Genomic DNA, 27,435 nt, shown 5'->3' with positions numbered 1-27,435 from the left:
ACAAAGGACACAGCGGGATGCGTGCCCGGGACGCCACAGGCAGCAACGTGGGTGAGCTGCCCTGGCTGCCACGCCTGACTTCAGCCCGTTTCAAACTGGCAGAGCCCTTTTCAGCACAAGGCCTAGGAGGGGAGCACCCTTCCTGCCAACACGCCTCTGTTCTCTGCTTCTAACAAGTGACTGGACCCACTCCCGCTACCAACCTCGCCATCCCTACTCTGTGCCCTAGTGAGCCACCAGTGCCGGGGAAAGAGTGCCTGGGGCCGCGTGCTCACGGAACCTGCTGCCTGTCCAAATCTGATCCTTCCCGGTCCTGACGCTGAGGGTTTTAGGACGACTGGAGCCCAGGGTGACCACTGGCCCCCGCTCCCACTGCCTTCTGTGCCACAGAGCTGGCAGTGCCTCCTCCCCACTCTCGCCGAGCTGGGAAGCAGCTGGTGGGCCATCACCAGAGGCTCCCGGAGTGCCTGCTGTTCTCGGCCTCACGTCTCTGCTAACCGTGACATTTTTGCCTCGAGGTGTGCATTTAATGCTGTCCCTTGGAAATGGGTGTGGCTTGTCATGTGTCCCTGCTACGTGGCTAGAGAATTCGGTGAGAACTTAATTTTTTGTGCTAAGCCAAAAGTCAGGCTAGCAACGTTCTTCACACCCAGAGCGCTAGCTTTCGACGTAAGAGTGTAGCGGGGCTGGTCGTCAGCAGGTTTATTCTAGACACTGACTAATCCTGACACTTCATTCTTCCCCTGACTTGCATGGTGCAAAGCTACCTGATGGATTATGGACAAAAGATAAAGCAGACATAGTGTCAGAGGGTGAAATCCAACATCTACTTTCCTTACTGTAGGACAACATAGCCAAATATATTTAAGGAGATGCTATATATAATATAGAAATAACTTTCACCTTAGAATCATTTTTAGGTATAAATATCTTATGTAATAGCAAGTCAGAGCTTGGCTTTAAAAATAAATCTTTCAAAATGCAAATTGAGTTGTCAAATGCCGTGCCTTTGGGTTAACCCTGTCACGACTGCCATTTCAGGTAAGCGATGGCTCTGAACTTCCCTTCGCTTCTGTATTCCTAATGTTTGGGCAGAACACAGTCATTTTATTTCTATATTCCAATCCTCACAGCTAAGAATCACAACACTGTGCTGGAGAAGGGCTTAATCCTTCTGCGTGTTCCGTAACGTCACCATTCTGTCCAGAAGCTTCCTAGCGTTTAAAGCACTGCACTTGAAATGTCTCCACAGCCAGCGCTGAACCGAGGCCAGGACCATGCTCGGCGATGCTGCTGTGCAGAACGACATTGCCTGCAGGAGTTGAAGGCTGCTGCTGCCTCTTGCCGATATTGGGATTGTGCAAACTTAGGAAGGAGGCCCGCAGGTCCCCGGACCCCTCGCCAGGCTGCAGGTGCCGCGCTGACTTTTTGTCATCAGTCAAGGCAGGATGTGCCACTTTCCACATTTTAATGACCGTGGTATAACAAGATGGGGCGACGGGAAGCGCAGCCACCGAGCGCACGGCTTTCTCCTTCTACCTACTTACAGCCCAACACTGAAGAGTGCGATTTCGATTACATGCACAGAAGCCATGCCAAACGTAAAACCAAATGAAGAAAGCAAGTCACGTCAATGTTTTTATTTGAGTGTGAAACCATTCGTATCTTGCACAACTGTACAGATAAAACTTATTTCCATTTTAGCTGTAGACATGATTATCACACTGAGAGGTGTGATCAACGATTTTATTTACAGAACAATTGCTAAAATATCCGATGTCCTATTTCCATTTATTTCTTACCCATAGGGTAATAGGTCCACCATAATTGCTTGGTGCATTTTATAATACAGAAAGAAAGCCTATGTTAATCTCTAACAAACCTCACAAATTACTACAAATCTGACAGAAAAATGCCTACGAAAAAAAATTTTTTCCCCAAAAGTACAATACATTTTTTTTATTTCCACACATACATAGTATAGCATAGGCTCAAAGGCACAGCTTTGAATCTCTTTCTATCAAAGTGTCGGAAATTATTATAGTCTTACAAAGAAACTAGGAAAGTCGTTTTCACACTTGGTGCTTGCTAAGTTAAAGTTTGGTCCAAACAGCTTCAGAATGTTAACAGCAGAGCTGAGGGTGACACTCACGGCCGTAAACCACATTCTCACAGGACTTCCACACCCTCTCCTGCCTCTTGCTGACACTAACCAATGTGCAAATTCAGGACAAAGCCTTGTACGCAGAGGAACCTGTCCCCTACGGACCTCAGTCCACTTAAGGCAACAGAACGGGCCTCTTCCTCCGCTCAACAGTGCTTCTGTGCCCGGGCCAGGCAGGTGCTTGGCGGGCACAAGTGAGCAGCACGGGGAACCAACCTCGAGCCCCCAACACGTCCCGGAGTCACCTGGACGATGCCACCAGGAGGGAGGCAACTGTTCTTGACCAATGACATTTGCCCGTGTGAGAGTACAACCCACACTTGGATTCTGGGGTCCATCCTTCCAGAATAACGGGCTTCGCAGTGTCAACAGGAGAGTGAGTAGCCTACGGGAGGGGTCGCCCACACAAGGCAGAATGGGGGGCACAGTGGGAGGCACAGCCGCCTGCCCAGTCGAGGAACCCAGTCCCAGTGACTTTTAGTGAGACCTGTTTCTGAACTAACGTTTATTCCTCTCATACTGGATATCTTCGGGTTCATGAGGACAGTGGGTGCCTGGGAACAGCCCACCGACAGGACGGATCAAGTCTTCTGGAGGGCGGGTATTGGGCTTATTATTATTATTATTATTATTATATTATTATTAAATACGGATTCCTACGGCAGCAGTCACTTGGCCCACCCCGTGGAGGCCTCTCCGTTGATGTAAGCAAAGCCGGGGAAGTGTTGCATGTGCTCGTACTCGGAATTCCTGCGCGCGCTCAGAGGTGTGTACACGTCGCTCGCGTTCCCGTACCTCGTGGAGTGCACAGCCGGGCTGGTGTAACAGGCGTTGGCCGTGGGCACCTCCGGCCAGCGGGGAGTGACTGCGGTGGGGTGCAGCCTGGGGGCACCGCTCATCAGGCAGGGCTCCATCCGGGAAGCAGGGCTGTTGAAAGGGTACTTGGCGAGGGGAAGAAATGTCACAAAGGCAGGGTTAGCGTGGGCTCGCACACACGCCACAGCAGTCACGTGCTCAGCTTACGGGCAGCTGTCTTAAGACACCACTCACTGGAGCCCAGGCGTCCTCTGCAGCCACGTCTGGCCTTGGGCTCCCCTGGAATACGCTGGGAAGTCAAACCCAAAAGGAGGAAAACGCCCCGGAAAGACTCGAGGCACCGTGTGTGTGTGTGTGTGTGTGTGTGTGTGTGCACGTGTGTATGTGTGTGCACATGCATGTGCTAATAACAGCAAGCCAGATAAACATGGAGGTATGGCTGATGGCGGTGCGTTTCCTCAGTGCTTATGGAGGTGTGCTAGGTCCCACTCCATCCACCCAGAAGAACAGTGCGGCCAAGCCAAACACAATGATGGTATTAAAAATAGCATTTTACAGTTGAATTCAATTAGGAACTGCAGGCTTTTGGAGAGAAAGCAAATTAACAGCTTCAATGGTTATTATTAGTGCCTAGCACTTAGAGAGTGTCTCTCCTTTCCTGAGTGGGAAAGGGAAATGGCTGAGCTGCTGCAACTGTGGGAGAAGAGTGAGGAGCAGCCAGGGAGCAGGCAGGAGAGAGTGTGAACAGGTGTGAGTAGCTGTGCAAGCCAGGAAAGGGGAGGTGCTGGGGAGGAGGGGGAGGGGAAGAGGGGAGGGGGAGGGGGAGAGAGAAGGAGGGGGGAGGGGAGGGGAGGAGGGGGAGGCCAGGGACCTCTGAAGCTCTGCCACTTTCACATTCTTTTCTGTTACCAAGACAGCTATGCAAATCAGTCCCTCCTCCCTCGCAGATCACTGGGGAGGAAGGGAGGGAACGAGGGCTGGAGGTGGTCAGCAGGGGCTGTCCTTGCCGTGCCCTGTGCTGGAGTGAGGGCCACCCCGGTGGGACAGGAGCCAATCAGCAGGGCCGCGGGGGCAGTGCGGAGGAGGCTGCGGTGTGTGAGCAGTGGATTCTGCTGCTCCCCATCTGTCTGGCCTGACAGTTGCAGAGTGGAGCCCTGAGGGGCTGGGGCGGCTCCTCCTGGGAGGGAGCCAGACAGCGGCCCAAGGGCTGGCGACAGCAATGACTGTTCCCTGCCGTCTGGGCAGTCGTGGGCACCGCGCTGCCCCTCAGCCTGGGCACTCAAGGGCAACTGGGGAGGCGCCTAAGCCCAAAGCATCTGAAGAGAGTGTGCTGTTGAGGCCCTGGAAAGAGGACCTACAACCAGGTCCCCTTGCTGAGCAGGGCACAGCAAGAGACAGCCAGTCCACAGTGAAGAGAGCAGTCAGGAAAGGAAGGAGAGCGTAGGTGGTGTCTGGGAACTCAGGGAAAGGCAGAGGGCTGTTGCCAAGGACACTCCAGACGCGCCTGGGGCTCCAAACCTCATGTCAGATCAGAAAGGCCAGCTGGGTCCGCTGTGCTGTGGCACAGTATGGGGCCCAGGAGGGCACGGGCGAGGTGGGGATCCTCAGGAGCTTCAATCTGAAGACCCTGGGCCCTGCCCAGGAAACACAGTCCAGGGACACTGAACAGGTAACACGTGCACCGTCTCAGTAGGAAGGGACACCAGCGTCCCTCCTGCTGCTGTGTGCCACCTCGCCTCACACTGCCACTGGGCAACCTCCCTTTTGGGCCTTTGGCACACTGAGCTCCCCTCTCAGGCCACCCTACCCCAGGGCTCCTGGCACATGTGCAGTGACCGTCACCTCTCCTGGACGTCCAGTCAGGAGGCCGAGCCCTTGGACGGGGTGTTGCCGCCACTCCTCGGGCCCTGCCCTGCGCACCCTATGTTCCCAGCACTGCACAGGGCGCTTGACACCCAGCAGGTGCTAAGCTACATCTGAAGAATGAACGCGGGGACAGTAACACTAGAAAGAGACCTGAGGGCCATGCAGTCCGACCCCCTACTGGGGGGATGAGACAACCAAGACCTGCACCCAAAGCCACACAGCAAGGGCAGGACCCAGTCCCGGGCATCGGCCCCCACATACGCTGGCCTGCCCTCCCAGGTCACGGGAGGACGGCGCTGCCTCTTGGGGCCACCCTCGCGCTTCAGTCTCCCCGTTCTGTCTTCCTTCTTCCGCAAGTTCCCTCCTCCCCATGGCACGGCGTGGCCTGGGCATTCTGACCTGGAGGGCCGACCCTCCCGGGCCCTGGCCCCAGCTCGGGAACAGTAAATGTCACAGGACGGACTTGAAGCTCCAGCCCCAGGACTCGAGAGTGGCGTTTGCGCCTTGCTGGGGATGCAGCTGTGCCCCAGAGCTTGTCAGGGATCAAAAGAGCAAGTGCCGGGCGGTGAGACAGGCTCAAAATATCTCCGGCGCCACAATACGGTTCTGTCACCACCGAATCCGGCGTGGAAAACCCTGTCCTGCCATGTCAGCTAATTGCAGATGAGTCAGGGACTCGTTTTCCCCTCGGTGAAGGGGCCATTGAGAGCCGGGGTGGCTCTCGCGCCTGCTCCTGGGCCACGCCAGCGCAGCTTCTGTCCTGTGTGCGAGTGTGGCCGGGCTGGCCCACGGCATCACCTCACCTCTTGCCCTTCCCCTCTGCTTTTTGCGTAAGTCCCCTGCATGTGCACGGTCCAGACCCTGGGTCTTGAGAGCTCCTTCCAGAATAAAGACACTTTTGCTGAAGTCCCACAAGGAGTAGCAACCATTCCCGGGCCAGGGGGCAGATCAGGAGTGGGGTCAAATCAGTTGCTGAATGCCAGTTAGCACCCCGGGGAGGGGCGTGTGCAGGCTGCTTGTGAACACGTGTACATGCACACACGCACGAGGGAGTGCGGCCAAAGGTCCCGCGGACGGTTGTGGTGCAAGTCCCGCTCAGCTGGGACTGACTCTTGGCCTCTTTGGACCCGCCTTAGGAAGTCTATTTTGGGAACCAACGCCCACACCAGGGCTGACTTTCCTACACTTGGAGAGCGAAGAATGAGCCCTTTATCCCTGCGCCTTCCCAAATGTGCTGCTACTTGAGTGAGGGGTGAGAGGTGGCCAAGTCCAGAGCACAAACTGTTTTCCTATGAAAGGCGGCTCTCAGGGTGCCCAGCGCTGCCAGCACCACCCCCGGGCCAGCTTCCTCCCGCTGCCTCTGGGAGAGGATGTAGCTCCCCAAAGCCTGCCAGACAGCCCACATCTGCAGAGCTCTGAGGGTTAGGAGTTAGTGTATGTGGGACACCTGTCACTCTCGTGTATCAGTTAGCAAAATACCTCCCTTTCTGAGATACCTTACTGACAGGCAGAGCTCAGTGGCTGACCCCATGCGTGCCCCACCCCACTTCACTGGTGAGAGAGTCGAGGTCAAGCAGACCTACTGGGGTCATACAGCAACTTAGTACCAGGATGAGTATTCATTCGTTCGTTCGTTTGTTCCTTCTGTGGTGGTACTTAACAAGCACCCACTATGGTTTAGGGTCTGTGCCTGGCCCTGGGAATACAGAGAAGAGACACAGGGGACCTGGTTCTTACCACACAGAGCTAGTACTTTATGGGGCGGGGCGGGGGCTCAGAGGGTAACTACAGAATCCTGTAACCATGTCACAAAGCCTGATAGCATATGCAGGTAGTGTTAACCTTGAGCTGGGCCCTGTTCTAGCGTTTATTAACTTGCTTGGCCCGACAGCAACCTGATCAGGCACATACTGTATTTAACTCATCTGTCAGAGGAGGAAATCGAACCAGAGAATGCACTGGAGGTAGAGCTGGGATTTGGTTCCAGGGATGCTGGCTCTGTACCCGTAGATCTCACAGCCTTATGAACATTAGGCTTCATTGATTTTCTTTTCCTGTTTGGCCCAAGAAGCTACCCCAGCTGGAGTGCCCTAAGCACGCTTTGTAGCACCAGCTGGCCTTGGCCTGGTTTGGGCCAGGCAGCTAGAGGGTCCAGGAGAGGTGGTGATTGGCTGGCAAGGCTGAGCTGAGGCATTTAGAGGAAAAATAGGAACAGCTCTCTGTCCATGCAGGGTGCATTCCGAGCCACACAGTCTAGGTGATCAAATGGCACCTGAGACTCAGGGCACCAGTTCACATTCATGGCCGCTGGAGTCCATGAGTGGATATTGAACGAGGCTCGGAAATACTTGGTAGCCTCTATGTGGTCTAGTTTGCTTTCTTCTTGGTCAGACAGGGGGTGGGGGGCCCAGAAAGGGACAGCTGACACCATGCCTTTCACTTCCTCTGAGGGGAACAAAGGCTCCATAGTAGCAAAAAGGGCGACTTTCTGAACTAATTCCAGCCTCGCGCCGTGAAACCTCATGCATCCGGACACTCATCTAGACACGAGGAGAATCCACGCAGGACTGGATCCCACAAGAAGCAGGCATGTATGGTGCAAACAGCAGTCTAGACAGCGGCACACACACGCTCTGTGACAGGAAGTGAAGGACTTCGAATGGCGCTGAGCGCACACACGCTGGCGTGCATACAGGCTTCCGTCAGCCCTGCACGGATCCGGTTTTGTGGCCGCTGCTGTTTTGTTTTAGTAGTGCTGGTGATCAAACCTAGGGCAGCTGCTGTACTGCTGGGCTCCAGCCCCAGACCCCGTGCCAGTTCTCTAAGGTAACCCTGTCACACTGACCCGCAGAAGAGTCTCTGATGCTGATGACCAAGTGCATTTGATAACTACACTGTGTCACCAATTCTCCTCTGGTGCACATGGCCACAGTCCGGCACAGCAATGTCGCATTTGCTCAGCACTGGGATGGCCTGACCTCAGCTCTGGAAAGCTAAAACTCCTCGGCCCCAGTGCAGCTCCCTCTGCACGCTCAGCTATGAACCTGAGGACTAGCAAGGGGAGGTGACGGATATCGGGAGCATGTGCTGCCTCAGCCTCTTGAGCTGACATTGCACCCCAGAGCAAGTTGTTCCAGGGCTGCTGGTGTGGAGCCAGGGTTGAGAGCTGGAGAGCTGGCATCTGGATGGGCAACGAGGGGCACACTGCCTTCTGAGCCTGCTGCTTCCCCTTTAAAGATGAGAAAATGCTGTGTTCCTTAGCTTGTTCTGTGAACTGCACGGTCTGTATTTTAGGGCACCTAGAACAGTGCTTACTGAGTTATTGCCAAAGAAAAATAAAACGAGACTGCTTGGCCCATGGGCAGGGCCTTCCTCGGGAGAGTGCCACGTGATGAACAAACTCTGCTCGCTGCCTGACAGATGGAGCGCCAGGCCGGGGCCCCAGAGTGCAGTGCGCGTGTGCCTGTGCGTGTGCGTGTGCGTTGGGGTCGGAGGGTGCCACAGCAGTCGGTGGGCTGGCCCAGGACTCTGGGGCCACTCCCGTCCACCCTGAACACAGAGGGCTCCTCATGAGCTCTAGTGTAGGCCTTGGGCCATTCTATTCCTACAGGCATCCGATGACAGTGGTCCCTGGGGGACACTGCAGACCTCTTTCTACCACCAGGGTCCGCAGGACCCTTTAGAAGACCGTAGCTTCTTGTCACGGCGATGGCTTCAAAAGCATCACCCCAGAAAAGCAGCTCCTGAAACTTCCCGGGGAGGAGGGAGAAGGGAGACAGACGGTGGCCGGAGCTGCTACCTTGTTGCCTCCCACAGTGGGCACTGGGCTGCCTCCTGCCTGCGTGTCCAGAACCTGGCGCAGGGCTTGCCTGCACTGGGCACCCAGCGACCACTATAGGAACAAATGAACAGATAATGAGCGGCCTTGCTGTGCTGAGCAACCGGGGCCCGGGCGGCAGTTCTGTCCCCAGTAGCTACTGGGGAGGAGCAAGGACTCTGCTCCCACAGGAGGCAGCGCCTAAGGAGCTGGCGTCTCCGTGTGACGCACTTGCGGACTGCTAATGAATGCCCCAGGTGATGATCTAGTGGCATCGGCTCCTTGGCTGTCTGGGGACTATGCCAGGGCTCCCCCCCAGGACTGGGGATGGAAAGCAAAACAGCGGCCGTTTGCCCTGGGCGCTCCTTATCGTGGTCCGCTCTCCCCGGGGCCCTCCATCTCCAGGGCTGTGTGCTGACAGCTGATGTAACGGAGCCTCGTCCCGCCTGCCCCAGGCACCGAAGCCCGGCCGCTGTGTGCTGTGCGGCTCGTGTCCCAGTCACACCGAGGGCAAGTCCCCCAAGGCGCACCGCCTCTGCACTGTGTGGACAGTGCCGGGCATGGAGCCTGGTATGCACAAGGGTGCAGAAAAGCTGCCCAATCTTCCCGATGCGGTCAGGCCTCGACCCCCAGGGGGTCACAGGTTAATCTTTGCCTTCAAGGAGCTCGAGGTCTCCTGAAGAGTTAGATGGGAAAGTTGCTGACGACAGGGGATGAAGGAGAAAGGCCAGAGAGCAGCATTTAACAGGGTCCTGGAGAAAGGACAGAGCACTGCCAGGGAACAGACGAGGACCGAGCATGCTCGTCCTGACCGACGTGGGGGAAGAGACCAGCGGCCCGCGGGAACCCTGCCTGCAAAGACACAGGGAGAACGGCCGCCTGCAGGCCACACACCAGCCGGCTGGCTCAGATGAGGCGGGAGTTGGGTGTGGAGAGAGGCGCAGCAGAATCAGGCTTAACCCCCGAAGTGCTCATCTGCCCAAGTGGGAGTGTGGGGGGCACATGGGCTTAGGGGACCGCACAGAGGCGTGGCGCACTTTAGAGACACGGGAGACACAGAGGCCACGGGGAGGCACCGTCTGGGGCAGCAGTGGCGCAGGTTAGTGGAGACGCAAAGGGAACCGCGCTCAGCTGCGATTGGCTCGGTGCCCCCACTGCAGGTCCAGCCCCATGCCCACCCAGCCAGTGCAGAGGTGGCCAGTTTCGTTTGCCCGACAGGAGATACGGCCTGGGAGGCCATCATGAGAGGCTTTTCTGGTTACGATTACATGGCGGGCGGCTGGGCTTGAAAGGAACCTGCCCATGAGATGTGAGCTGGCCAGCATGGTGCGGAGGACCTCGGCCCTGGAAGGACTTCGGGAGAAATGGGGCAGCAGAGGCCCAGCTCCACAGAAACGGCCCTGCCGGCAGGAGCCTGCACTCTCCGTGGGGACACAGGTCACACACGCACAGGCTACAGCGGCCCCGGGGCGGGGCTGGCAGACTCACCTGGGCAGAGCTCCTGTGGTACGGGGAGTAGTGCAGCGGCCCGGAAATGGCCGTGTCATGCGGCAGGGCCGGGTACTGGCTCTGCATGGGGTGAGGATGCTGGTTGCCATAGCTCCCGTAGTTATAGCTTCCCGTGTACCTGGAAGGGATCGAGTGAGTCACAGCGGGGAGAACGAACGGGCTCGGCACCTGCAAGCCCAGCCGCCAGGATTTCTTTCTCATGGTGATGGCCTTTTTGTCTTTTTCCTTTGTCCTCCCTCTCTTTGCACTTTGGAGAGCTACTGTCTCCGTAGGTGCGCCAAGGCCTGGTCCTGCCAAGACTTTGTGGGGGTGACAGGGACAGAGCACAGAGCGCCTGTGGGAGGGCAGCTCAGAAAAGGACAGCAGATGCGTGTGGACACAGAGGGCCCTTCTCGGGACTGCAGGAAGCAGGGGTCCGGAGCCCATGGCCCTGTGCTACGCGGACAGCCTTGGGCCGACTTTCCCTCTGCTCAGCTTCCCGGCCCGAGTGAGTGGAGTCTGGAGCTGAGCAGGACAGAACCGTAGGGAGACAAAACTTCTCAGCTGGCTCCACAGCCTCCCCTCGCATCCCGAGGGGATCGGGCAGTGAAAGAGGAAAGAAGCTGCTTTGGGCTTTGTCTCCCCTATCACTCAGGCCCCTGCTCGGCCACCAGGGGAAGGGACTGCGTGCTTTTCCGGGCCCCACCAGGAAAGGTGCCAGGTGAGGCCCAGCCGTGTCCTAGCCAACAGCCATGTCTCCCACATCTGCAAACCGCCTGTGTGGGGTCATCCGGGGGTTCACAGCTCCGTAGACAGTGCGTCGCTTCTGTGTCCACGCAGCCCACCCCCCTCCCTCTCCAGGTGTCCTCCTGCCACTCCTGTAGGTTCAAAACCTCCAGCACTGGGGTTTTCAGAGCCCGCTCGAATATCTGGGAAACACCCTAAAAGGTCCCTGAGGGCAGAATGGCCTGTGCCTGCCTCAGGGTGTCTGCCTGGCTGTCCTTGGCCAGGCCAGCTGTGCCACACACGCCTCAGGTCTCTTCCTGAGAGTGAAGAGAGCACTTTAGGTCCCGTGTGACACACTGTGTGGTGAGTGTCTCTGGATAGCGGCCTGAGGCTACTGGGATTCAGTGGGGTGGTGCTGGATTTGTAGGTGCCCTGGGAACAAGCTCGACCCTCCAGCAGGCCTGGCTGCCAGTGGGGTCGGGAGCTCACCTCTGAGCAGAGTCCAGAGACACGTGGACCCACTGAGCACCATGCTCTGCAAGGGCAGCAGAAGGGCCGACAGGACTCAGGATTGCGGGGGACCTGGTCCATCTGGGCCCACCAGGCACCAGCTGTGGGCGGGCTCACTGGCGCTTCCTGCCCGTGTCACCAGGCTGTGGCAGGCACAGCCTGAGTCTAGCAGGGCAGCACCTTCCTGTCTTTTGAGGAAGCAGAGCAAGCCTCAGGTGTGCAGCACCCGGCAGGGTACCTACCCATGCTCCTCTTGGCGGGGGTAAGCCGGTATCCGGTGCGCCACGGAGGAAGGAGGCACATGTGTGCTCCGCATGCAGGGCAGCTGCTGGGAGTTCTCCGCCGGGGACCCAGCGGCCGTCGTCACTGTGTACGTCAGAGACCACGTGTAGGACTGCATCCCACCTGCGGACGCAACCAAGAGGCTTTGGTCACTGCCGTGACCCATGAGGCTCTCCTGAGGTTCCTGGGGTGAAGGACCATGAGAGGAGAAAACAAAGAACAAACAGAGCTGGGGTCAGGGGGAGCCCTCACTCTCCTGACGGAGAGAAGGACATGCTCGCCCAGGTGCACATGTGTTTATACTCTTAGGAGAAAGATGTCAATTTCAACCCCACTGCCTAGCAATGCATTTGCCTGGCTGGCCTGGGCCCCTTGCCTTTCTGGAGCTGGAACAGCTTGTTTGCATGGCTTGTTTGGGGCTCTCTGTGTTTTTAGGGCTGGCCTTGCTTTAGCTCCAAGGATGATCCATCTCCAGATTCCACAGAGGTCGCTACAGGTCACTAACAATCTTCCCTGCAAGGCTGGGCCAGCCACTGCCCGCCCTCCTGTTCTCTGGCCTGCCGAGGAACACCCCACCTCTCCCGGCTCCTGCTGCAGGGAGCCTGCTCCTCCCTGCGGACCTCTCACCCTTCCTAGCTCAGCACACAGAAGCTGCCTCCTGATCAGGGCAGTGCGGCCCCCTCACTGCCCTGCGGCCTGCAGGACACAGCCTGAAGCCCCCGCATCAGTGCACCCCACTTCCTTCTGGGAGGGTAGGAGGGTAGGGGTGGGGACCGCCCTGTCTCTCCCTGGGCTGAGCGCAGAGCCCGCTGGCTGAGACACTGTCAACCACTTCTCAAGAGGAAGAACAGGAAAAGGAAAGTTGGTGGAGGAGGAAGGGAACAGAGAGGGAGGCCAGAGGAATGAACTCGGGGGACAGTGTGGTCTGGCTGGCACGGAGAATGAAGCCTCACGTGTTGCTGAGGACCCAGCACACCGTGGCCTGAGGCCTACGCAGACTGCCGAGCAGCCTGCCAGATCTTTTCCTAACCCCTAGACTGTGACCCACCCCATCTGGCCGCTCACTCCCCTGGGTTTCTTTTAATTGAAAATCTCCTGAGTGCTACCTGAAGGAATTAAAAGTGCCCCGGAGCTGCGAATTTGATGGGATGGTTAGAATCTTTCAAAAAGAGAGGAGAATTTAAGAAGTCTGTTAACAGCAAATGAACGTATCAGGCAGATTAATTTCTGGCCGCTTTAAAATGGTGCTCTACAGTGGAAACCCATCTGTCTGAGCAGGTAGAGCCCTGTTAGGGGAGGCCCCGTGTGTAAGGTGAGGCAGGAGGACTTGGCCTTCCCAGTCTCTATTTCCCACTTTAAACTCCTCTGGGACATAAAGGAAGGGGTGCACCTTTAAAATTGAGTCCGTTCTGTGGGCTTTGCAGGTAGCAGAGGAGAGCACCTCCATGGACGTGCAGTTGGAAGATGACTGCTCTGCTGACTGTGGCAGGGACCCAGCGGGAAAGGCAGGTCGGGCAGGAGCTCCTTTCAGAGGGCCGCCTTCGCAGCGGCCGCTTCTCTCCTAGGCCCACTCCTCATGCCCACTCTGACTGCCGCTCAGAGGGCCCCAGCACGCCAAGGTCCCCGAGGCTCACACTCTCTACTCCCCATGCTGTCGTTTCTGCTCTGGGCTCTGGTCCTGCCGTGCACTGGCATCCTCCCCTCCATGAGCCTCTGTTTCACCATCTGTAACGCGGTGACAGTGGCCGTACCTGTCTCCCAGGGCTGTGAGGCTCAGCGGAGCTAACAGACGTCAAGGAGCCCAGCAGGTGGGAAGCTCTCCTTTCCCCAGGCCCGGGGACTGAACCCAGGGCCTTGCACTGAGCAGCATCACCAGCCTTTGACAGCTTTTTATTTTGAGACAGGCTTTCACCAAGACACCAAGTTGTCCAGACTTGTTTCTGACCTGTGATTTGCCTGCCTCAGTCTCCCAGGATGTTGGCATTAGAGACACTTCAGTTAGAAATTAGTAGGGGGTCAGGCAGAGGTTGCAGGTGGGTTGGAATTGAGAACACATCCAAACTACGGCCAGAGGCGCCCCTGAAGGCCAGGGTTCCAGCAGAGGTACAGCGGCCAGGCCTGCGGCCAAACAGCAAGCAGCAGCTTGAGATGCCACTGCTGTTAGCACCGCCGGTCCAGGGAGCCCCGAGGGACACCAGACCCCTAGACGGGCCAGCAGGACTTGTGGACCCTCCTCCACCGTGCAGAGCACCTTTGCTCCTCCGTCATTGGAAGACGCCGAGGGTTAGGGCTAAGATGCCAGCCGCACATCTGTGCTCGGGGCATCGCGCCCGAGCAGTGCTGGCTCAGCGGCTATCCTCGTGACCCTGTGGGTGGACTGTGGCTTGACCCAAGTTGTTCCCGCCTCGTCATTTTGGATAAAGTCCCACTGCTGTGACCCCCTCCGGGACCCCTCCTTTCCCACAGAAACTTTCTCGCGGTAAAGTGTTCCTACTTCTCAGTCCCTCGGCCTGGGAAGCCGTTCCTCCACATCCAGGAGACACGAGCTTGGTACGGCCGACGCCTACCAGGATGGGAGCTATTTCCCCATCAGACTGGGAAGCCAAGCAGCACCACCGTTCTGGCCCTGTGGCAGGTGTTTCATGGTATTCAAGCACTCTTTACCAGGAATTAGGGCATTAGTTTATGAAACTTTCTTAAACTAGATATTGCTCATTTCTTAGCGTACATCTCTGACGCTTTCACTGGGGTCTGCAGTGTCCCCAAGCCCAGACTGGCACTGGCCCATCAGAACACACCACCTCGGGCTCCAGGCAGTGGTGCCGACTGACCCTGGACTGACCCTCTAAACCTGAGACCACCACAGACTTCTCCCCCTCATGCATGGGTTATGGCAGGTATTTGTTAACGACACACTGCCTAAGGCCCTGGGAATGAAATAGTTGGGTGGCAACAGTTACTCAAACAATGGTGCAGACATCTAGACTCATCTTCCTCTGTGACCCCTGCTGCCTTACCCCCCGCCCCCGCACTAAAAGTGCCTATTCCTGGTGTCTTTCTCCAGAAGGACAGGGCCTTGGGCAGGCTACACCCTAGGCATCCTTTGCACAAACCGAGAAGACTGCAGGCAAAAGATGTTCTAATTTCCACTGACTAAATTAGTTCTGATTGCCCTCTGCCACATGCAATTATATTCCTCTTATAATTAAAACAATACTTTCTTATTAAACATGGATTGTTTAGGGGGAAGGCAGGGGGAATGATTTTTAAATGTTCCCTTTGTTTATCTGTATTATTTCTGTAATGAAAATATATTGCTTTTGTAAAAAAAAAAAACAGGAACTAAAAGGCATTAAACAGATTTTATCATTGCAAATGCCAGTGGAGCTGGTGGGAGCTGGGAGAACAAAGCAGCAGCCACAACAAGCAAGTAATTAACCCTGGCACCCCGGGACCCAGAGGAGAGCCTCAAGGTCAGCGCCTATTCAAAGGGGCCAGTCAAGGCGGCCAGAGGATTTTTTCCAAGTAGACGAAGTGGTGACAATAGCCATCACCTGAGAAAAGGGGCCGCCAGCCGGCCAGAGAAGCTACTTTCATGGGAGCCCCTGGAGCCCAGAGAGCGTTCCTGATTCAGCTCCGTGTCCCCAGCAGAGGGTCTGCCAAAGAGTAGGTGTTCAGGACATCTTTGTTCCACTGAATCCTCACTGAAGGAGTAACTGCTGCTAGAATTAGACGTTATCAAACAAAAAGCCAGCGGAACGCTTGGAAAAATGGGCTCCTGGGGTCTCGGGAACAAAACCCCTAAATGGCCATGTGCCAGCATCTACAGCGTCCACTCAGGCAGGCTTAAGCAGATTAGCACCTACTGGCTTGGGTGAGAACCGATTTTTGCCTGGGGAGCAGAAAAGAACACCCCTCACGTTGCTTCTCCCTGCAGCGACCTCCAGGAGGGTCCTGCTGCTGCTGCTGCTGTTTAAGGACACTAATAAAAGAGGATCTGTGTAGCTAGCTATTTGTGCTTAATTTTAAAGGCTTTTTATTTCTTGGGCAAACAATAACAATGTTTCCCTATCTAATTCCTGTATTTCCCATATCTGCCTCGCCCCGGAGACCTCCAGAGTCACACCACTGTTTATTTAAAGTTCTAGGCACAGCAGCAGAAGGCCATGATTTTTGAGGACCCCGCGGAGGTCCCCAGAGGGCTGCTGGCCACCTTACAGCACTGAGACTGCCAGAAGGCAACATCTTCTTCGCACCCACAGCGAAACACCCTCAAGGTATTTTGGTTTGTGGTGTCTTGGGAAAGGCTTTAACACAGGACAGAAAGGGGGGGGTGCCTGGACCCCCAGCCCCTAATGAGCTGCTGGACAAGGTGTGGATGACTGCCCAACACAACCAGGCCTCTGCCACTCTGTTTTCACACTGGGACTCATTAAGTCTTCACAGCAGCCTTCTGCGGTAAGTAGCATTCCCTCTGTTCTCAGGTGACAAAATTGAGTCCCAGGAGGTCAGAGGACCGACTCAGGCTCCGTAAGTGGTCCAGACCTGCCAGCCCCAAGGCCTTTCCACACAGCCTCTCTCCCCTCCTGCCGGTGCATTTGAGTCCCTGGAGACGCTGTACAGTGGCACCCTGACTGTTGGGACAGGAATTTCTAACCGGCTTCCTGCAGCAGGCAGTCCGAGGAGCCCCTGCAGGAAGCAGCAGGGCCCCGGGACACTTCCTCCCGTCCCTCTCCTTACAGAACCAAGCTCTACTCCTTCTTGGCCCTGGGCCTCTGCCACCTACTACCGAGGACTCTCACCCAGAGGGCAGCGCCTGCTTTCTGTCACACACATTGCATGCAGGGAGCCGTCAGGAATCAGGAGTTAGAGACTCTGCCAGTGACTTGTGAAAACGGAGACCACTTGCCAGGCAAACTGTGTGGACCTTCCTTCAGATCTCGGACCAGCTCAGTTGGAGCTGTTCCCTACTGGGGAACCATCACAGACACCATTCAGGTTTTCAGCTCACCCAAGCCTTTGGTTTGTAGCTCCCTGAGAAATAGGGAGTGTGTGGGGATTCTAGTGCTTCCCCGCCCCACACAGCAGCCACGAAGCACAGGAGACAGCTTCCGCATCAGTGGATTACAACAAATACAATTAAAAACCCGGTTCTTAGTCCTCCTGGCCACATTGGAAGCGATCACGCACAGACATGGCCAGTGACTTCTGTTTGGGGCAGTGGAGAGCAAAACAGATTTCCTGCAGGGCGTGGTGGCGCACTCCTGTAATCCCAGCACTCAGGAGGCTGAGGCAGGAGGATCATTGCAAGTTAGAGACCAGCCTAGGCTACAAAGGGAGCTCAAGGCCAGGCTGAACTGCACAGCGAGACCCTGTCTCAGAAAGACCAAACAAAACACATTCCATCATCATGGAAAGTTCTGTCTGGATGCTGCTGCTTTCTATGATACGGTTTCCCATAATATTAATATTCCATCAAGGTTAAGACAGGGGAAGAAGAGAACCAGTGTCTACCTTGACCTGAAGCTATCTGTCTCCCCTTGGCTGTCACCTCTCCTTCAGCAGGTGGGACCTAGGGGAGGATCTGCTGACACTAGAACGCACAACTGTTCACCGCACCCTTCCCCAAGAGTCCAGCGGTCACCACTGATTGGCAGAACTGACCGGCATAGCCAGTGAATGAGGCCCCCAGGACATGGGGACCTGTGGGCCAGCACCTCCCTCTCCCTCCTCCCCTCCCTGCCGATGGTCCCTGCGCCGAGCTCCTCTCCTACCCCGGCCTGCCGGTGCTCACCCTGCTGCCCGGCAGTCCTGTCCGCTGGGATCTAAGTCCCTGAGGCCTTGACTGTGTCTGTTTTTAAACTTCTCTACCTCTGAGCCCCAACCCGGAGCCAGGATTTGACACTGTTAAGTCGTGGTGCAGTAAGCAGTCACTCTGAAGAGCCCGTTTATATACATTTTTCCTAATTCTATTCCTTTTTTGTTTGTTTTGGTACTGGGGATGGAACTCACAACCTCTCGCTTGCCAGGCAGGTGCTTGTGCCACTGAGCTAAATCCTCAGCCCCAGTTTCTTTAAGAAAAGGCAGCAACCGAGCTGGACGAGTTCACAGTACTCAAGACACCTGGCCCCAGGCAGGGCTGCCGTCCATGGCGCCCCACTCAGCCCGGCTGGGCTCTCCTCGGAATAACTGGGCTTTTGTGATGTTGAAGGTGCGGGGTCAGTCATCTTTGTGACGTCCTCCACTGGGGTAGGGAAGACGCAGGTGGGCAGGCCAGATGTTCCACAGTCAGGCCGTTGACGAGGAATTCGATTCTATCCCGGCATCTCAGTCATTCAATTTGCTGGTTTTGTGTTGCAGGGAACCCACGGTGGGGAGTTGAAAACATGCGTTTAATAGTTAACTTTTATTGTCATTGGCAAAGGAGAGAATACTTAAAATGACATTGTAAACTGGAGTTTTAGAGCCTGCCGAGGCCTGACCCAGACAGAGCCCCAGTGACACTGAAGAATGGTAGCCAATGTCATGTTAAATGGCCTGGGCAGCTCCACACACCTGCCCGCTGCTCCTGAGGAGGAAGAGAGCCTTCTTCCCCCAGGGGAAGGCTTCTAACTCTTCCTGGCGTGAGGCAGGGCCAAGCTGGGGACGGGGGTGGACAAACGGGCTGACTTTTGCTCTGCAGAAATATGCTCGGTAGAGCCATGTGCCCATGTCTTACGGCGCTGCTGTGGACTTTAGCAGACCTTGGCAACACCAGCCAAACCCTGGCTCAGTTCTAGATACCCCGTATGCCTTTCCCTTTCTCTCCCCTCCCCCTTTAAAAACAATGCTATTTAGAAATACGCGTAAGCGTGGACGTGGAAGTAGACACAGATATGAACAGAGGGGCTGTTTTCCTAATGACTCATGGCTATTATCTGTGCTCCCTCGGATCCCGGTGCTGGTATCAGAGCGCCAAAGGCCACCCCGGCCAACTAAGTTTCACGTTGCGCTCAGGGCAGCAACAGGGCAGACCCGGCCCTGTTCTCCTTTCCTAGCTGAGAAATGAGGAAGTGTCCGCCCAGCGCAAGACGCTGATTTGTGGAAGAGTCATTCTGAGTGGCCTTGGCGCCCAGCAGGCTCAGCCGATAACGCGGTGATCCTCACATCCAGAGCAGAAACCAGCACAGTAAGAGGTCACGCAAAATTTCACTTCAAGTTTTAAAAGGCTGTTTTCTTAGCCAGGAGTTTTGTTTTGTTGACTCTTCCCTCACTTTTTCTTTCTTGCTTGCCCTCCAGTATCTTTTTAAAAAATTGACTTGTCTGTCTTGTAAACTACTTTAGAAGCTTTTGGAAAGCAGATGGGATATAAATGGAGTAATTATTTAAAAACAGAAATAAAGGGGGCAAGCACAAGGTCCTGAGTTTGATTCCCAGAACCACAAACAAGCAAGCAAAAATGAACAATTAATGACAAAAACCACGTGCTGAGGTAACTTTAAAAAAATAGACGGCAGACGCACTTGTAAGGTTTACGTAACCGTTTTCCAATTTACAGTACTGCTCAGCGGGAGTATGCACACGTCCCCAAACTTTGGGACCTTACCATTATAAATTTTCTAGTTTTAGGCATGCACGATGGATAAATAATTTATGCTTTAACATAAAATACGCTGGGAAACGACCCGCGCTATTTGGGAGTGGTGTGTGTTAGCTCTGGGACTGTGACCCACTGCACACCAAGATCTGGTCTCACTGAGCAATTGAGTATTCCAATGGTGGTACCTGAGAAAAATATTATGCACAGCTTTATACAGGAGGACATTTTTAACGCCCCCTGGAGACATCTGAGAACAAAGCTGGAATGTGCTGAAATCTTCAAAGCCTGCCGTGCTCTGTGGGAACCTGGTTCACATTTGTGTTTCTAAGAAGCTACTTTTATGGCTCTTGGACCGCAGAAATCTCAGACACCGTAATGACGTCCCTGTGGCCTTGACTAGGGCCACACCTGCCACGCTTCGGGTCCTCGAAGCCTCCACGGACAAAGCCAGGCGGACTCGCCAGCTGGCTGAGAACCACGGGAGCTCCTGGGAGCCCCTCCAGCGGGCCTGCCCGGCCTCCTGTCACCTGTCGGTAGGGCCGCGCTGTGAGGAAGCAGCTCACTGCAGCGGTCCGCTCCGTCCTGCAGGGCTCGCTGCTTGGCATAGTGGCCTGTTCATCCCAGAGGTAAAGGTACGGCCACTGACAGACCATGCATGTCTCCCTGTGTTGGCAGGGATGTGTGGGCAGCTTTACCCGGGGGAAGGACTCCGGGCTGGTCACGTGGTCCCCATTCCTTAATGAGCGGAGGGCATCAGGCCCTGGAGATGGTGGCCCCACAGCTCCAAGTGTGGCGCTGCCCCTGCGGCTGGTGCTGAGGTTCTCGCCCCTTTTTGCTTCCGTGAACAAAGCTGCCCCTTTCCCTACAATTCCTCTTCCTGGGCCTTCCCAGCAGGAATTACAGTCCACTACGGAGAGAAAACGCGCGTGCATGTGTGTGCGTGTGTGCGTGTGTGCGTGTGCACGCGTGCACGAGTAGAGGGGTAGCATGTCTGTTCCCCTCATCTTCCCCAAAGCAGAAATTGAAATATAATTTCAGATGCATTTGTGGAAAGAAATCCACCAGGGCCCAAACCCGAAGCTGCCCGAGAACTATCTGTTGGACAGATGGATGGAGGTCCACTGAATGGCGAACGACAAAAGGGCACTGCTCTGGCTGGGCTGTCTGCCTGCTCAGCAGGTGCCCCCCAAACCTAGCTGCCAGCGGATTCTGAAAACGGCCCGGTTCTAGGCAGAACTAGGGTTCAGCCAAGCCCGTGCTGTGAGGCTGGGGAGGAAGAGTCTAACTCGGGGTCAAGGGAGCCGTGGAGGAAGACGAGGAAGACGTGCCCGACGTCCTCAGTGGGCTTGGGAGGAGGGCGTCACTCAGCAGGGAGAAAGAAGCATGGGGTGAGAGCTCTCTCAGGCTCCTGTGAGCCCGGGGCTCCCTTGTCCGGCACCTTGGGAGGCCTGAGCTTCGCCCAAGCGGGGTGGGCAGGGTGTGGAGTAGGTCCCTGGCCTGAGTCACCCTGGGAGTTCCAGAGGCCTGGGGAGGGCCTGAGCGGGAAGACGGGTCAGGTGGGATTTGAGTCAGGACACCTAGACCCAGGAGGGCCCCCTAGACAAGCTCCCCACCCCAGCTGGGCACTCCCTGGTCTGCCTTTCCAGCCTCCCTTCTGGGGACATGGGACCTCCTTGCTGACAGGGAGTGAGGAGAGGGCATTTGCTCCTCCTCTTCCCCCCATCCTTCCACACTCTGCTGCTGGTCAGACTTGACCTGGCCCCAGGGACATGATCCTCCCACTGGTGAGCACCCAAACCACCTGCAGGCTCCGGTCCCACCCAAGACCCCAGGTTGGAAGGTCCACAGTGGCTGCCCAGGGGCTTTGCCAGGGTTCTGTGGGTCAGACTGTGAGAACCACAGCACCAGGTATGGGGGACCTTGAGTTTCCAAATGGCCCTATTCACCAGGGTCTATGCTGCCACAGGACATCCCGCCAGGGCTGTTGTCAAGCGCAAGAGGGGCCCTGCTGCGTGAGCCCCTTACGCCGTACCCCCATAACCGCACCTTGGCATGGCCCAGCTGAGACAGGAGCTGGGGGAGAAGGAAGACGGGAGACCGTGCCCAGAGGCCTGGAAATGGGCCGAGCACCGAGAGGGTCTGGGTGGGAAGAGGAGCTGGTTCTGACCAAGCCCTCCGCTGCGCCAAGTCTGCTGACGGCTCCCCTGATATCGGCAGCAAGGCCTCAGCAGATTTATTTATTTTGGGGTACCGGGAATCAAAATCAGGACCTCAGGCTTGCCAGGCAGGCGCTGCACTGAGCTGTACCGTCAAAGCCTCAGCATATTAATCAGGGTTATTTCTCATAACACCCAGCATAGACCCTGGCATATTAAAGTCCTAAAGGGACAAATCTCTATGTGCATTTACACATGCGTATACAATGCAGGCTTTTTTTTTCACTTTAAAAATACTGTTCCAGGACCAGGGGTTTAGCTCAGTGGCCTAAGCGCCTGCTTGGTAAGCTTGAGATTGTGAGTTCGATCCCCAGTACCAAAAATAAATAAATAACACTGTCCCAGAAATTGAGTCTACTGTCTCTGATGAGAAGTCTGATAGGAGTCTCATGTTCTCTCTTTTGGACATCTTCTGCATTTCTTCTCGGGGGCTAGTCAGATTTTGCTTCACGTCCTTCACTGAATTCAGAGGCGAAGCGCCACCCCACGACTATTCAGCACAGAATTCACCGAAAGCTTCCCATCGGGCAAGTTTGGTCTTTTTCCGGTCTGTAAAACTGCCAGCCTTCACTTCTCCACTTTCCAGTCTTTCTCCGGAACACTTTTTAACAACTTATTAAATAAATACAGGAGTTTCTGGATGTATCAGCTCTTCTGTGCTTCACATTTCTTGGTCACCTGGTTGGAGAACTCTTCAGCTCAGTCTGTTGATTTGCTGGTTTTTGTTCAGTGGGATCTAGTTTTCTGCTCAACCTACCTGCTGAAATTTTCATTTCGACAATGACATACTGCTTTCTGAGATTTGTAGTTGACTCATGGGTGCAGTCTCCTCTTCCAGATCTTATCCTGACAGCTCTTCCCGCAAGCTGACTGCACGCCTTTGGATACAGATTCTCCTCTGAGTCTGCAGCTGTTCTCCGATGGAGCTGGGCTTTATGTAAAATCCACCACTTCCACCACCCCGAGTGTGCACCCCAGGGGCCTCGAGCACAGTTGCTAGGTTTGCAGTCACCACCCACCATCCCCAGAATTGCTCACAGTCCCAAACTCAGTCTGCCCCACCGCCACTGGCAGCCAGCCACCACTCCACCTGGGTCTCTATGGATTGAGTCCTTCAGGTCTTCACGCAAGTGGACTCCTAGGATATTTGTCCTGTCGTGTCCGGTTTAGTTCACTTCTGCTCTGTCTGTGTGGAGTGTGTGTTGGAAAGCTGTTTATCTTTAGGACAGGAGAGTGCCCCATGGTACGTGTATGCCGCATCTCATGGAGCCATCACCCCTCACTGGACACCTGCGTCCCTCCTACCTTTTGACTACTGAAGTTACGTGACTCTGAACAGCAAAACACAAGTATCTGCTGAGGTCTCTACTTTCAAATCCTTCAGATAGGCACCAGGTTTGGGGGTCCTTGGTTATGAATTAATCTCACAAGAATTCTAGGCACCTCGTGGCTATGTGGGTTCCAGGGAGCATCACCCTCACGGTCACATGCAGGGCGACCCTGGCCTGGTTCCCAACAGCTCTGTTTACAGCCCCATCTGACTCACATCCAGAGGGCGTGGCTTCCTCCCTGTCCCCTTCTAAAGCTACTGCTCAGTGGGGGGTTCACACAGTGTGTCCCCCCCCTTCAGGAATGGTGTGTGTTAGTTTGCTGATACATCATTTCTGCCATCGCTGGCATAATTTGTAGTGCAGCTTTTTAAATCACGTGTGTGATCTGCCAACTGGAAGATGCACCAGTGGGTAGACCAGCCCTGCAATCCTCCGGAGCTCCAGGAAGGTGCCCAGCGTTGGCACTGCCTTGCGGAAGAGTGTTTTCTCGGAAAGCTCTTGGTTTCAGAGTCCACCCCACCCTGCCACCTCGGGGAGCGCTCAGTACCTGCAGTGCTGAGGCCGGTGTACTCGGGGGACGGGTTGCTGACAGGCGACGAGGGAGGTGGCACCTCCACGGAAGTGGCAGATTTTGTGGGAGAAAACGATGGCACTGGGGAGGGGGTTGGTGGGGCGGCCTCTGTCAAGGTGATCTCTTCTCCAGCTTCTGCGAAAGAGAAAGGGTGAACTCTCAGCACCCGGGTCCAGGCAGGCTGAGTCTAGGCGACGTGTCTAAGGGAACAGCCAGGGCTGCCATCTGTGCAGCGCCCTGCTGCCCTGCGGGAGCCTTGGTGCTTTGCCCCCACTGCAGCCTCTAAGGCAGGGACAGCCGCTCCCTGCGGCCTCGGCCGCCTGCTCACCCGCCCACTGCAGACCCGGCCGCAGCCGCTCCAGGCCGCTTACCGCTGCCGGCCTGGCCCTTCATGGCGCGCATGAGCTCGCTGGCCCGCTCCTGGCAGTGCAGGGACTCCAGCAGGTACAGCACGTAGTCGTCAAACATCAGGTGGATGAGGTGGAAAGAGCCTGGGAGAGAGAAGACCGGGCAGGGAGGCCGGCCCGGCACGCGGGGTCAGGGGCTCGCTCCCTGCCGGGCCGGTCTGCTGGCTCTTGGCTGCGTCCCCGCCAGCCCCAAGCTCTCGAGGGTCCACCCGCAGCCCCCTCACCCTGCAGAGCACCCCCCCCGTGTCACCCCCTCCGCCTGCCTAAGAAACGTCCCCAGCGACCTACACAGCGTCCGAGGGGGAACTCTGCCTTTAGGTCACTGCTGTCTACTGCAGCGCCTGACCAAACTCTGGCAGTGAAACTGAAATTTTAAGTTTGCAATAACCAAGTTATTTCCTGAAATGTGTCTGAACTTAACACAGCACCCAGGTCTCAGGGAAGTACTGAGCTGAAGAGAGCTGGCATTTTCAAGCAGCTCTCTTCCTTTCCAGGGAGGCTGGAGTTTTCATCAAAGGCGAGGTCATCTTAAGAGATTTCCCAGGTGCCCAGGTCTGGGGTCCGAGTTTTGTACCCTTTAATTCATGGCTAAACCATTGTGGGTGGAAGGCAACTTTATTGCAGTTTTTCAGGTTACCCTCCCTAATGATGCGTTGATTTTTATATGATGAGTCCCCCTCTGCGGTTGGGACAGGTGCACAATACGTCCTCTTATGGCCCCTTCCTCCCTCCTTGACCCTTCTAAAGAGACTCGGACACTTATTCAGACTGTTCTTGGCGAACACGGTGTTCACACCGTAGACTGAGTCATGCTCATCCGTCCACAGGAGGTGACAAATGCTCCTCTTTCACAAAAGGGGCGTCAAGGCTTAGAGGGTAAAATAACCATCCAAGGTCCGTACGTGGTAGAATTCAGGACTCGAACCCAAGACTGCGCCTCAAGTTGTTTTCATCTGTTACGAGACACAGCTCTCTAGAAGGAGGACACCGCAGAGGTAACGGGAGGAGGAAGCTGCTGCCAGGGCGTCCCGGTGGCAGTGACTATTACTAATTCACGAACCATGCAGTGTGATAAGTTTTCTTCACACTGCGTGGCCAAATGGCCGCAAACGCTTGAGAAGGAGAGGTGCCCTGAGCGGAGAAATTCTGCTGCTGCAGTGTTGATTTGGGTCCCCATGCATAGAAAGAAACCACCTTGGAATCATGAGGATGAGGAACCCCGGCTGGGTGAGGAGGGTGGGACTCAGCTGGCAGCTGTGGAATCGTCTGCCAGCCTCTCGGGCTTCCAGATAAAGAAGCGGAGGTTGGAGGTTGGCGCGGTGAAGAAACACGCTGGGGCTGGGACCACGCTGCTGGGGAGCCTCAGGCTGGGCGTGGAGGCCGCACCGCTGGGAAAGCGGTTCTGGGCTGGGCGCCTCCATGAACCGCTCTGATCAGTTACCGTCGGGCGGCTGTTAAAGTTCAGTCCTGCTTCACGCAAGCAGACGCTCCTGTCTCCTGCAGTTTGCCGACCATTGTGCTGTGAGTTCCGAGTGCACAGGACACTGGAGTTCAGTCCCTGGCTTCACAAAGGCTGCAGGGTGCTTAGCAAGCCGGAATCCCTCGTTAAGATTGTTGAGCAATCAACAGTTCATGCCAGAGTGGCATGGCCACAGGACTGCAGCACGCAGGAGGAGAGGGGAAGACAGAAAGGGAGATGCACAAAGGTTTTTTGTGTGTGTTTTTGAGACAGGGTCTCACTGTGCAGTTCAAGCTGAATTTGAGCTCACTTTGTAGCCAGGCTGGTCTCTCAGTGATCCTCATGCCTCAGCCTCCCAAGTGCTGGGATTACAGGCATGAGCCACCACGCTGGCTAATACGGAAAGATTGGTGAGAGAGACCGAGAAAGAGAGCAATAGGCAGACAGAGCCAGGCACAGGCACCAGCCTCACAGTGACTTACGGCCCAGCTCCATTTCATTTTCGTTTTTTGAGACAGAGTTTCACTAAGTCCCTAAATTGTCCAGGCTGGGCTCAAACTTGTGATCCCCTGCCTCAGCCTCCTGAGAGCTGTAACTACGGAGGGAGCCACCACGCCAGCCAGAGATTGTTCTTGGTCTTGCCCACTGTTCTGGACCAAGTGTCTAGAACTGTGCTGGGCATAGACTGCAGGCACCATGCATATTTGCTGAATGAATGCATCGAATGAGCAAGGGTCGCCCGTGGTCGTGTGCGCCGTGCTGGGCTGGTGGACAGAGGCTCCGAGGCCGCTTTCAGGAGCACCCGGAGAAGTGGGCTGGGGCCTGGATAACTTTGCCTGCAGTCAGAGAGCTGGTGACATCAGCGCCTGCCGGGATTAAAGCTATTAGGAAATATGTGTGCTCTTGTCTTCTTGCAACCCAGCATTTTATGGACTGAAAAATTTTCTTTATTCCCCATGGAAAGTTTCAAACGTGTATAAAAGTGAGGCCTCTAGTCCCTGACCCTGGGGACTAACCGGCCGGCTTCCCGCTATCGTGCACTCACGCTGGCCTCTAGTACCTGAAGGAAAGGGAGATCCTGCCCCTTCCTTAGTCGCAATGCCCTCCTCCGTGTCTGCCCAGCGCCCGCCTCTCGGGCCAGCCTTTACTGTTTCCGAGCACTGATACACTCACCGCATGTGCTCCTGTACCCACAGTGTCACCCGATTCTCCATGCCCAGGCTTGACGGAAAAGGTGCGATGCTTGGTTCAGAATCCTGCAGCTCGCCCGTGACGGCCGCGCTCTGACTCTGAAGTCCATCCGCTGGACACACAGCTCTGCCCAGCGCATGCTGTTTGAACGGACCCTAGCTCTCCCTCGCCCGCTGTGGAAGCTCAGCGCCCGGCAGTTCTTCACTGTGGGAAGCCGGCTGCAGTGAAGTTTTGTATCTGCTTTCCGGAAGTGCCATCGATGGCCCCAGAGCAGCTGCATCTTCACTCTCATGGGACAGTGCCGAACGCTTACCAAGATGTCCTGTGGGCTCTTCTGATGCAGGATGAAATTTAGTGACTTTCAGCCCAAAGGCTGTGAGGTGTCCTCCCTGCAATCTGTATCCCCTCGTTATGACCGAGGCACATGTCTCTCTGTGCGATTGCTGTCCACTAGAACCTCCTCTCTCTTTTTTGGAGACAGGATCTTGCTAAGTAGTTCAGGCTTGTCTTGAACTGACTGTAGAGCCCAGGCTGGCCTTGAGCTTGTGGCGATCCTCCTGCCTCAGCCTCCTGCGTGCTGGATTTACAAGCCTGCACCACCACACCCAGTTGAACTCTCTCTTTTGTGAGCGGCCTATTTATCGCCTTTGCTCCTTTTTCTACTGGAATATTTGCCTTTTAAAACTCTACTTAGAGAGGTTTATTATGTATTCTAGACGTTAATCCTTTAGTGGTTGTATGCATTGCAGGATACCTTCTCCGTTCGGTTGCTTTTGTGTTTTAACTTTAAGGTAAAAACAGAAGCTTAAAATCCACATGTTGCTAATTTGACAGTATTTTTCTGTTTTGTTTTTTTTCTGTACCCTTTAAAAAGAAATAACTCCCTCTTCCAAGATTATAAAGGTAGGATGTCGTATTTTCTTCCCAAGAGTTTAAGATCTGTCACTGTCACTGTTTCTTTGCAGGACTTATAGGCAAGGGGTCCAATTTTATTTTAATTACCCCCAAATTC

At 55.4% G+C, this 27,435-nt stretch overlaps 1 protein-coding gene across 3 annotated transcripts in view; it reads right to left on the bottom strand.

Annotated features, from left to right (window-relative positions):
• Positions 1 to 1,625: 1,625 nt before the first annotated feature.
• Rfx4 (regulatory factor X4) overlaps positions 1,626 to 27,435 on the bottom strand; it is a 151,025-nt gene continuing 125,215 nt past the window's right edge. For all 3 annotated transcript variants that reach the window (XM_023566301.2, XM_063255504.1, XM_063255505.1), the window contains 5 exons: positions 23,738 to 23,857; positions 23,343 to 23,501; positions 11,630 to 11,792; positions 10,152 to 10,290; positions 1,626 to 3,105 (listed from right to left, as the gene is read on the bottom strand). In XM_023566301.2, coding sequence (XP_023422069.2) covers positions 2,833 to 3,105; positions 10,152 to 10,290; positions 11,630 to 11,792; positions 23,343 to 23,501; positions 23,738 to 23,857 — 854 coding nt within the window. In that variant the 3' untranslated portion in view covers positions 1,626 to 2,832. The remainder of the gene's footprint in view (positions 3,106 to 10,151; positions 10,291 to 11,629; positions 11,793 to 23,342; positions 23,502 to 23,737; positions 23,858 to 27,435) is intronic.

This window comes from Cavia porcellus, unplaced genomic scaffold (assembly GCF_034190915.1).
Source record: "Cavia porcellus strain 051 isolate PalLab524CR breed Dunkin Hartley unplaced genomic scaffold, mCavPor4.1 scaffold_8, whole genome shotgun sequence".
In the NCBI taxonomy this organism is placed as follows: Eukaryota; Metazoa; Chordata; class Mammalia; order Rodentia; family Caviidae; genus Cavia; species Cavia porcellus.
Note: the sequence above shows the minus strand (reverse complement) of the source record. Positions and strands in the feature narration are given on the sequence as shown.